The sequence below is a fragment of the Coenobita brevimanus genome, chromosome 72, assembly GCF_032717465.1.
Source record: "Coenobita brevimanus isolate Jiangsu-jjx chromosome 72, ASM3271746v2, whole genome shotgun sequence".
Lineage (NCBI taxonomy): Eukaryota > Metazoa > Arthropoda > Malacostraca > Decapoda > Coenobitidae > Coenobita > Coenobita brevimanus.
In genome coordinates this window covers 14,041,068-14,053,331 of record NC_137025.1, presented here as the reverse complement: position 1 = coordinate 14,053,331, position 12,264 = coordinate 14,041,068, and the positions used below count along the sequence as shown (strand labels likewise).

The 12,264-nt window shown below is 41.4% G+C and overlaps 1 protein-coding gene across 5 annotated transcripts in view; it reads right to left on the bottom strand.

Annotated features, from left to right (window-relative positions):
* The window catches only part of LOC145407172 (uncharacterized), a 239,258-nt gene that overhangs the window by 93,833 nt on the left and 133,161 nt on the right, over nucleotides 1–12,264 (bottom strand). For all 5 annotated transcript variants that reach the window (XM_080278196.1, XM_080278200.1, XM_080278198.1 and 2 more), the window contains exons 3-4: nucleotides 8,105–8,277; nucleotides 6,743–6,909 (exon numbers count right to left, since the gene is read on the bottom strand). In XM_080278196.1, the coding sequence (XP_080134322.1) occupies nucleotides 6,743–6,909; nucleotides 8,105–8,277 (340 nt within the window). The remainder of the gene's footprint in view (nucleotides 1–6,742; nucleotides 6,910–8,104; nucleotides 8,278–12,264) is intronic.

Below are 12,264 nucleotides of genomic sequence, written 5' to 3'. Positions count from 1 at the left end.
TGAAGTCCACAAGTCCTCATTTATGTGGTCCCCTAGATTACAACACACTAACTCACTTCACACACCTTGCTTTCACAACACATTCAGTTCGTGAACAGAGCCTCAACAAAAGGTCTCTGTGAATGGCTAGCTCCAGTGCCCAGTTTCCTCAAGTCCACTGGGTTCACGTCCAGATGAACCTGGGGCCACATCAACAACGCATCATAGAAGTGTCATTTGTACATAAATTTTATTACAGTAATCCCGCATATTTCGCGGTAGTTACGTTCTTGTAACCCCCGCGAAAAGTCAATTCCGCGAATACTCTATTAACAATTGAATCTTACACTTATGTCCACCACGCTGCCCATCACACAGTCCATGTCCATACTGATTGCGAGACAATTCGCCGTCAGACAATTCCCCGTCAAAACATGGACGATTCCCCTTCAGAACAATTCGCACCCTGGACGATTCCCGCCATTTTATAAATATACTAATTAATACTTTTATCAATATACTTATTATTAATTAATCAATACTTTAATAACTATATTTCAGGGGGATCCAGCAAAGTCTATGTTCAGTAGCGTAGGTTCTGGATATTATTTATTAGTTGCTCCTTTAGTCAATAATTAACTTGTTTCTTCCTCGCTGTAGTTGCCTTTGAATTATATTCTAGCGTCACCCAGAGCTATGTTCATTAATGAAGGCGAATTGTTTTGTGTTTGTTGTGACTGCGAATTGTCCCGAAACCTCCATACTCATCCCGAAATACCTTCTTACAAGATTGAAAGCACATACTCCATTATGAAGGAAAAACGTAAACACCGTACTGTAATACACAATTATCTACACATTTATTCACAAAACAGTACAAAATAAAAAGATGCATTAACTGGTGATAGCAAACACTCCCACGGTCGTTTCTTAGCTTGTCCAGTAACACAATTTTCTCTAAGGTCATAACTTTTCTTGATCGTTTTGTCACTTTGGAGTTCTTACTAATTGTATTATTAGCCTTTGGTGAGGCTGGCTTACGTCCTGGGGCCATGTGGAAAGCAAGTGGGAGGCAAGAGGCTCATATCATAGTGCGGTTACAAGCACACCAAATACGTAGGGCAGTCAGGCGTGGACTGAGGAATGCGGGGCAGAGAGCAGTGTTGCCATATCCAAACAACGAAATTATGCTAGGGCAATGAAAAAATTATGCTAGATTGAGCAAATTTGTTCCAAGTAAAAAATGAATTATGCTAACTTGAAGCTAAATGATAAAATTCTATACATATTCGTGCAACATATTAATTATGTATTGTTTACTATGAAAATATTAAAATGAACCTACATACAGTAAGAGGATAAATATCGGTTTTCTGCCCATAGCCTACTGCTTTTTCCCACGAAACTTACGTTTTTCTGATGGATTTTGATGTGATTCATTCTATTTTGAGCATCATTTCCGTCAGAAATAACCAGATTTTGAGATATGACCCCCCCATCCCCCTGCAACAATGGGGGATCTTTGGGGAATCGGGGGTTATAGGGAGGGGGGGAAACACAGAAAATGGTCATTTCCGACTGAAATGAAGCTGAAAATCGAATGAATCATACCAAAATCCATCAGAAAAACCTAGGTTTCATGGGTAAAGTACAAAGCTCAAACTTATCCTAACCGAACCAAACCGAACCTAACCTAAAACCTAACCTAACCTAATCCAACCTAACCTAACCTAACCTAATCCAACCCAACCAAGCCCAAACTGAAAGTAACCAACTATTCAAACATCTTCTTACTTAATTCGTCCCTCCCTCTCTCTCTCTCTCTCTCTCTCTGATTTGTAGCTTTTATAAAATTATTCCAAAAATATTCCATTCCATTCTATATTATGCTAGAATGATTCTAAAACTTCTAATATGCTAAAAAATATTCCAGACTCGAAAATTTGATCAAAATTATGCTAAAAGAATAAAATTATGCTAGATATGGTAACACTGGCAGAGGGGCCGCGGGAAAGGGACAGAGGGTGGCGTGAGTTTACCGCGCTACAATTGGAAGCTGCGGGAATTTCAAATTTTTTGTTTTCTGTATATTCAAGGATATTTCAGTTGAACTTATTAATGCTAAGAAAATCAGCGAGAGGGCAAAACCGTAGACAAAAAATCCGCAAAAAATGCGGGATTACTGTAATTTATTTTTAATACACTTTGTCTACAGTTTGTTGTGATCTCATCAATGCAGCTATTCAGTTGCATTATGAGGAGCTGTCGCTCCAAGTTCATCTGGAAGTGAACCCAGCTGACCGCAGGCTAAAGCACTGCTGCAGTACATCATTCTACTTAACCCCTTAAGCCCGAGCGCAGGGCTCGGCCGCTTACTCTCCCTGACTGGGATAATCAGCAAATTTTGCCCCAATTTCAAATATTTGGGGGAGGGGGGGAAACTAAACGTAGAGTCAAAAACTAAACTGAAGATGAAAGTACAAACCTTTGGCTATGCGATGACGTTATCAAAAGACCAGTAGGTAGCCAATAAACAATGGGGGGAGGAGCGGAAAACAAGTGACCAAAATCCACTTTTTTCGGCAGTTTGCCACCTGCCTGGACATACCTTGCTCCTCATAACTTCTTGCTTATTCCTTGTTTACGGTGGTCTCAAAAACAAGCAAAAATATCTCCCCTTTCATTATATATATATATATATATATATATATATATATATTATATATATATATATATATATATATATATATATATATATATATAAAATATTTCTTTGTGGCCACCCCAAACGGGATTGAGGCGTCCGGCAATAGATCTATCTATCTAACTATCTATCTATTGCCAGACGCCTCAATCCCGTACGGGTGCCCACAAACAAATCGCCTCCACGTCACCCTGTCCCCAACCATTTCACTGCCCTGATCCCAACTCACACCCCCCTCTCTCATATACCTCTCCACCCCATCCCTCCATCTCATCCTCACCCCCCCTCCCTCTCCCCCCACCACCTCACTCACATACACTCTCCCCATCAGTCTCTCACCCTCCATCCTCTCCACATGGCCAAACCACCTCAGTGTGTTCCTCATAACGCTTCCTATCATATCCACATCAACACCACAATGCTCCTTTATATCCTCATTTGTTAGTCTGTCTCTCCATGTGACTCCACAGGCTCCTCTTAAATAACTCATTTCCACTGCTCTCACTCTTAACTTGTGTCCTTCCAACAATGTCCATCCTTCACTTCCATAAGTTAGAGTTGGTATCACAATACTGTCATGTAGTAACTTTTTCACTTCCATGCTCACTTCCCTGTTTCTTATCACTGCTTTCAAGGAACCAGCAACCTTTCTTCCTTGATGTACCCTTTCAAGCACTTCACCCTCTAAACTTCCATCCTTACTCATCACACTACCCAAGTACTTAAACATATTCACATTTTCCAATTCCTCACCATCCAACCTCACTGTATATTCACTGATTTCACCTCTCTCAAAGACCATCACTTTACTCTTCCCTACATTCACCTTTATATTCCGTTTCTTACACACTCTCCCAAACTCATCCACCAAGCCTTGCAGCTCCCCTTCGTCTTCACTCAACAACACAGTATCATCTGCAAACAACAGCACAGGGAGTTTCCAAACACTACCCTCTCTCACCAAGGCCACTCCAACATCCACTACCCTATCTTGTACCTCTTTTATTACCCCATCCATGTACATATTGAACAACCATGGAGACACAACACATCCCTGTTTCAACCCAACCTTCAAAGAGAAAAACTCACTCAGTTCACCATTAACACACACTGCAGCCTTACCACCATCATACGTACTCTTCACAGCATTCAACAACTTCCCATCTACTCTATATATTCTTAATACTTTCCACAATCCTTGTCTATCCACCCTGTCATATGCTTTCTCCAAATCCATGAAAGCCGCATACAATTCTTTCCCTTCTCTAGAAACTTTTCCACTAAAGATCTAAGAATGAATATCTGATCTACACAACCTCTTCCCATCCAAAAGCATCCCTGTTCTTCTCCAACTAATTCCTCTGATCTTTCCCTAACTCTGTCAATAAGTATCCTACCATACACTTTTCCTATTACACTAAGAAGACAAATGCCCCTATGATTACCACACACTTCTTTTTCCCTTTTTCCTTTGTACAAGGAAATAATTATACCTGACTTCCAATCCTCCGGAACTCTACCTTCCTCCCATACCAGTCTGCACATCTTCCACATCCATTCTACTACTATCACTCCCCCATGCTTCAGCTTTTCACCACACACTCCATCAATTCCTGGGGCTTTCCCCAATTTGACTTTCTTCATTGCTTCCACAACTTCTATCTTACTGATTTCTTCATGTCTTCTCACCTCCCTCCTTCTCCCAGCCATTCTCCAGCCACTTATATTCGCATTACTTCCATCCTCAATGTTCAACAATTCCTTAAAATGTTCTCTCCATCTGCTCACTTTTTTCTCTCTTCTCCACTAGTAATCTACCATTTTTAACTTTCACTCCCCTGCTAACTTCACTGCCACCCTGTCTTACTCTCTTCACCTCTTTCCAGAACATTATCTTACAGTCCCTCCACTTTACACTGGAATTTTATTTATATATATATATATATATATATTTTAATTATATATATATATTTATTATATATATATATTTTAATTATATATATATATTTATTATATATTATATTATATTATATTATATATATATATATATATATATATATATATATATATATATATATATAATTACATATATATATATATAAATATATATATATATATATATATATATATATAATTACATATATATATATATATATATATATATATATATATATATATATATATATATATATATATATATATACACACAGTATACTATATAAATATATCCATCCTTCCATCATCCAATCCTACACTGCCCCATGAGGAGCGTAGGAGCCCGGGGCTAGGCAGTTGGTCCCGACATTTAAGATGAGAGTGATCAGCCTCACTCATCCCTGAATGGCATTACATGAGCAATCAACCCCAACCACCCCTTGGATATAAACCTTCACCGGCTCAATCCGATTGGAGCACAATAATTACCCACTAAACCACCAGGCGCCAGAATTTGTTTATATGGTTACCACCCAGCGTAGTAAATGGTTTCCTGGTGCACAGGAAACCATTTGGCTTGTCACTCAGTGTAGAGTCACCCACAGGTTGAAGGAAGTGGAAAGAATGAAGGAAAGAAAGATAGAAGAGGGAGTGTAAAGTCACCCGTAGGCAGAAGGACAAGGAAAGAATGAAGGAAAGAAGGATGGAGAGGAAAGGGCAGACACCCGAGAGCAGCACTACATCGAGTGAGTGGATATATTATATAATATATATATATATATATATATATATATATCTATCTATCTATTGCCAGACGCCTCAATCCCGTTTGGGGTGGCCACAAACAAATCGCCTCCAAGTCGCCCTGTCCCCCGCCATTTCACTCCCCTGCTCCCAACTCACACCCCCCTCTCTCATATACCTCTCCACCCCATCTCTCCATCTCAACCTCGGCCTCCCCCTCCCTCTTTCCCCCTCCACCTCACTCACATACATTCTCTTCGTCAGTCTTTGACCCTCCATCCTCTCCACATGGCCAAACCACCTCAGTGTGTTCCTCATAACGCTTCCTATCACATCCACATCAACACCACAACGCTCATTTATATCCTCATTCGTCAGCCTGTCTCTCCATGTGGCTCCACAGGCTCCTCTTAAATAACTCATTTCCACTGCTCTCACTCTTGACTTGTGTCCTTCCAACAATGTCCAAGCTTCACTTCCATACGTTAGAGTTGGTATCACAATACTGTCATGTAGTAACTTTTTCACTTCCATGCTCACTTCCCTGTTTCTTATATATATATATATTTCATTCATCATCCAATCCTACATTGCCACATGAGGAGCGTAGGAGCCCGGGGCTAGGCAGTTGGTCCCGATATTTAAGATGAGAGTGACCAGCCTCACTCATCCCTGAATGGCATTACATGAGCAATCAACCCCAACCACCACTTGGATATAAACCTTCACCGGCTCAATCCGACTGGAGTGCAATAATTACCCACTAAACCACCAGACGCCAAAATCTGGTTATATGGTTACCACCCAGCGTAGCAAATGGTTTCCTGGTGCACAGGAAACCATTTGGCTTGTCACTCAGTGTAGAGTCACCCACAGGCTGAAGGAAGTTGAAAGAATGAAGGAAAGAAAGACAGAAGAGGGAGTGTAAAGTCACCCATGGGCAGAAGGACAAGGAAAGAATGAAGGAAAGAAAGACAAAAAAGAATGGAAGGAAAGAAGGATGGAGGGGAAAGGACAGACACCCGAGAGCAGCACTACATCGAGTGATATATATATATATATATATATATATATATTGTAAATATATATATATATATATATATATATATATATATATATATATATATATATATATATATATATATATATATATATACTGTATACATACACACACACAGGAAAAAGGTATTTACCAGGGAGACACAACAGATTCATCTAATTTAGGCCCTCTTCAGGCATGAAAAGGGAGGGGTTGCACATGTTTACATCTGGTGTGGTAGTGAGGGAGGAAAGGTGGTGGAAGGGAGGGGATGAGGCAAGAGAGGTGGGAAGTCCCAATATTAGGGGGAAAAAAAGGGGGGTGGAGGGCAGAGGATATACCTGTGATATCATAGTAGTCAGGAGTATATGTATTGCAGGTTTTGTCATCTGGGTTCATTGGAGACAGCCACCGGATCTTAATCTTTCGTGTATTCTTGAAGACATTCTGGGCAACTTGGCACAAGTAGAATGTGCCCTCCGAGTTTCTCACAGCCACGTGTTCATTTCTGAGGAAAATGGTTGAAGTTGTAATGACCTTTGTAATGCAACTGAGTACAGTATATACAAGTTGGATCAAGTGAGACAAGTCTGGCACCCCCTTTTCAGCACGACAGTCACAAACTGACTATCTGGCAGGTAACACAAAGCTCATCTATCAGTCATCACCCTGACCTCTTCTTCCCAACCTAAGAATGGGCAAGGCAAGGTCCAGAGAAACAAAGTGGAAACATGATACAGAGGGAACTAATCACCAAAATGCTCAGTGGTATGGACCACATACCCATTCACTCTCTATTCTACCTCCTAGAATCCTGACTCTACATAATGAAAAATACCAAAAAATATAAGCAAATAGCTACACCTGTGAGGTAGAACCAGGAACCTGGCAGCTTGAATGGTAAGAAAAAGTGTTTAGCCTATTTGACGGTGTCTGTTGTTGATAGTTCTCCCTCCATTGTTATTCCTCTATCCTTGCTTTCTGGACCCTACCTCACCCTATCTTTACATGGGGAAAATGAGGCTAGGGTGGTGATGATGATGATGATAAAACATGGCCAACACAATAACGAGTGGGAAGTTATTAAATGTTCTCCCAATTGTACTTGAACCGCTATTTTTTTCCCCCTTCTCCTTTAATGCAAATAAGGAAACTGCCTTGTCCTTCAGTGCAAACAATAATGAAACTGCTGACACTGAATTTTTGATAATAATTATAGTACAGGTAGGGGGATTATTACCCAAGATTCCCCCCCCCCAGTGAGCAGAAAATGATGTCAGGCATCCTAGTACACAAACTACTTAGGTATGAACAGTGTTAATGAAACTTACAGCTCTGCATGATGGGAGAGTGGCATTAATACTTATCACCATTCTGGCAAAATAATGCTGCTGCTGCTGTTATCAGAGGCTAATCTTAACAACAACCCCATGGACTGCTGGTTGAAGTTATACTTCCCATACCCTCCACAAGCCTCCTTGATATGGAGAAAGTCTAGGGACATTTGTTCACCGTACAGAAACAATTCAAACTGGAGGGGTCAAAACAGCCAGCACTGACCCTTTCACTACAATGGGTATCTCCAAAGCTAAATAAAATCATGAAACCACACACAGATGGATATCAAATGATGCATCATCAGGCTGAATGGGTTAAAAGCAACACTGATACTGCAACTCACCTGAATAAGACTGTCAACTCACCTGAAGAAGATAATAAGTTTGTCCTGAGGTGTCTTGGGTGTGGATGACTCTGACTTGCGGGGCCGTGTCACCATGTTGAGGCTAGGGGACTGGTAGAGACTGGCAGGGTTGCGGGAACGTTTGCTACGTCGCTCGTCAGTGCCCAGGTCCATGGCAGCAACATCACGCTTTTGCTGCAAGCACAATACAATTACTATGGAGTCTCTGTTCTAACATGACAAATATCCTAACACATTTCAGCACAGCTGAAGGTGAAATGTAGGCAACTCAATACAGATCCTCACATGTTTCAACTTGGTTGATGGTAAAATGTAGCCTGACTGGAGGGTTAATCTTATTAGTAACTACAGAGACTCATTCCCAACTCTTAACCACAGTTCGTTCACTTCCTTGCGACCACAACTTAGCATTCAGTTGAAGGACTGGCCTTGTTCAGTCAGGAGTAAACAACCAACTATAACTCTTAATGAAATTATATGATGGTAACATCATGATCATAAACAACCTGAACCATTTTTTCCCACAAAAGGATAGTGTAAGATATGGCTAAGAAAACAAGGAAAACTAATATAGAGTACGTACTATATACCATATACATATACTGTACCTAAGTGACTGGTTCACGATCACTGTTGGCGTGTGACAAGGTTGTGCGATCCCATGGGCTGTTCAATATATATATGGATGGGGTGATGAGTGAAGTAAAAACTTGAGTAACAGAAGGATGGCATTTGTAATGAATGGTGATGGATAGAATATCTCATATTTGTTCTATGCTGATGATGCAGTGCTACTTGCAAACACTGGACAAGAGCTTGGCAGAGCAGTGCAGAGTTTTGTAGATGTCTGTGAGTGTGCCCTGAAGGTAAATGTAGAAAAGAGTAAAGTGATGGTTACTGAGAGAGACAGCGAATCTCAGTGCGATGTTACAGTGAATGGATAAAGACTGGAATTGGTAAGAGAGTTCAAATACCTGGGCAGTGATAGAAAGGAGGGGAAAATGTGCAAAAGAAGTGGAAAGTTCAGTGACACAAGGAAGGAAAGTAGCTGGTGCAATGAAGGCCTTGATAAAAAACAGACGCTTGAGTGTTGCAGCTGCATGAGGCTTACATGAAGGAGTGTTTGTGCCAACTTTAACATACGGATGTGAGACTATGGTGTGGCATGAAAATGAAAAGTCAAGAGTAAGAGCAGTGGAGATGGCATTGCTGAGTAATGTATGTAAAGTACAGAGAGTGGATAGGATATGGAATAATGTGATTCATGAAAGATGTGGAGTGAGGAAGTCTGTGGACACCAGAATTGAAAGGTACTGAGATAGTTTGGTCATGTGGAGAGAATGGATAACAACAGTGGTGAAAAAGGTATATATGAGCAAATTTGAAGGAGGGAGGAGGCAAGGTAGTCCAAGAAGAAGGTGGAGGGATATGGTGGATGAGTGTGCAAGGAATACAGGTATGGAAGTTGGTCAGGCTAAGGGAACGAGCCGGCTGGATGAATTTTGTGCGAAGAAGTGCATAACCAGGGATTTGGCACCCGTTTTTAAGGTGACAGTGTCTGGACTGACTATCAAATAAGTATATGTTAAGTTACAGAACGTGGTGAATTATTTGTTGTCCTATCTGATGGACCCAGGATTCTGTGGACTTGAATGATGAGTGAATGGAAGCATGGCACGTTGAATTGGGCAAACCTAGGCTGTCTGGACACTGCTACTCCTCACCCAGCCCTAAGGTGGGAAAGGAGGTCCGGATGATAATGATGATGATGATGATATATACAGTGCCCTCGCAGTGAACATATTCAGAGTAAACAATTCACCTAGTGAACGAGCAGGGGATAATCAGGTCCACAAAACCATAATGAACTAGTTGAACCACGAGTGAATGAAATCGGGGAAAAGAGTAGGCCATAACCGCCGTCTCCCATATTGAATGACCTCATCCTCCCTCCTTGTAGACGCTGCACAAGCGGCCAGATCTGAGCAACCTGCTGAGCAGAATCCAATGGACGACAAAGATTTGCCTATGTCAAAGATCAGTAAAATTCTAGCGGCAGAGGATATTCTGAGAGAAGAGGTCAAGGCAAATGAAACCAGCTATCTTAGGACACAGGAAGTGCTCTGTGGGGTAGAAACTACTTTTCGTTATTACACTGAAGGGCACAATACTAAAGTCAACATAAGAAAACACATGTTCATCATACGCTACCACCAAACTCAAGAACAACAGGACCCTGTTGCCTCTACATCGTCTGCTACACTTCCAGGGGAAGACAATGATGATGTGATGTCAGTGGTGTCATCTTTGGACATTGAAGGTTTTATGGGAGAGGTGAATGAGGAAGAGGCAAGTGGGGAAGTGGTTCAGTCAAGTGATGAGGGCAGGACTGGTGATGGGAACGAGAGAGTGGAAGGTGATGTGGAGAGGTTACCCTAAGTGTTTCTTCTTGCCTCTGAACCACCTGTTTTCAAGCTAATCAGGACTGCCATCTGCTCCAATTAAGGTAAATAACCATGCATTTTATATTTTATATATATGTACGGTATGTGTTTGAAATGTGCCCTTTAGTTCATCTTATGGCTCCAATAGTGGACTTTGAGGAAGTGATGCCAGCCATAAGATATGTTGTTCACAGTGAACGAATTCGCAGTGAACGAGCTACTCTGCTGCCCATAAACTCGTTCACTGTGCGAGAGCACTGTGTGTATATATATGTGTGTGTGTGTGTGTGTGTGTGTGTGTGTGTGTGTGTGTGTGTATCTCTCTCTCTCTCTCTCTATTGACGGACGACATAATCTCGTAAGGGGTGGCCATTTGACTTTGAGTTATTTGTTTTACAGGGAGGGGCACTAACCCTCCACCAACCCACTTGTTGGCATGTAGGGAGCACGTATGGCTTGGTTATATGGTTACCACCCAGCGTTGTAAATGGTTTCTTGGCTTACAGGAAACCATTTGGCTTGTCACTCAATGAAAAGCCACTTGTATCGGAAAGAAAAGCAATAAATAGTGAAGCAAAGATGGGAGAAATAGGAAGAGAGGAGGGCAGGCACAGAAAAGGAATGATAAAGGCTAAGGAGAAGTAGGCAGCATTACATCAAGTGAGTGGATGATGGTTGTCACCACCTACCACTTTTATTTTTATATATATATATATATATATATATATATATATATATATATATATAGTAATCCCTGTAATATCAGGACGCCCAATCACCGGACACCCCAATGTCTGGACTTTTTTGGGCTCGGTCCTTTGGAACCCAAAAATGATCAAAAAATGTCTATCTATCTATCTATCTATTGCCAGATGCCTTAATCCCTTATACAGGGTGGCTACAAACAAATCGCCTCCACTTCAACCTGTCTCCCACCATTTCACTGCCCTGCTCCCAATTCACACATCCCTCATATACCTCTCCACTCCATCCCTCCATCTCATCCTTGGCCTTCCCCTCCCTCTCCCCCCCTCCACCTCACTCACATACACTCTCCTCATCAGTCTCTCACTCTCCATCCTCTCCACATGGCCAAGCCACCTCAGTGTGTTTCTCCTAACGCTTCCTATCACATCCACATCCACACCACAACGCTCCTTCACATCCTCATTTGTCAGTCTGTCTCTCCATGTGACTCCACAGGCTCCTCTCAAATAACTCATTTCCACTGCTCTCACTCTTGACTTGTCCCTAAAAAAAAATAAAAAAATAAAAAAATAAAAAAAAATCTTTTCCCCTGTATTTTGAACCTGGCATGTGGCACCGACCAGCTGTGTTTTCGCATGTAGTACAGCGGCCCCCTGCTTCCTCCCCTCCCCAGTTACCGCCTAACTACTGTCCTGACTAGACGCTCATCGCAATAACTGCTGCACGTGCTCATTTTTGTGAATAAACAGTGAATAAACTGCAATACCTCGCCACTAGACCACATGCGAATTTACAGCGTTGTGCAGTGTTAAGAAATTAAAATTCAGAGTGCAATGGATTAAGTGCAGTGTGTAAACTGGCAGTTGCAACTGGCGTGGTGCAAGAAAGAACAGAACAGGCAGTGTTAAATAAGTATAATTCACAGTGCAAAGGATTAAGTGCAGCACAACACTGGATTACTGTACATGCTTCAAGAGCATTTTCATATATCTATATATATACAGTAATC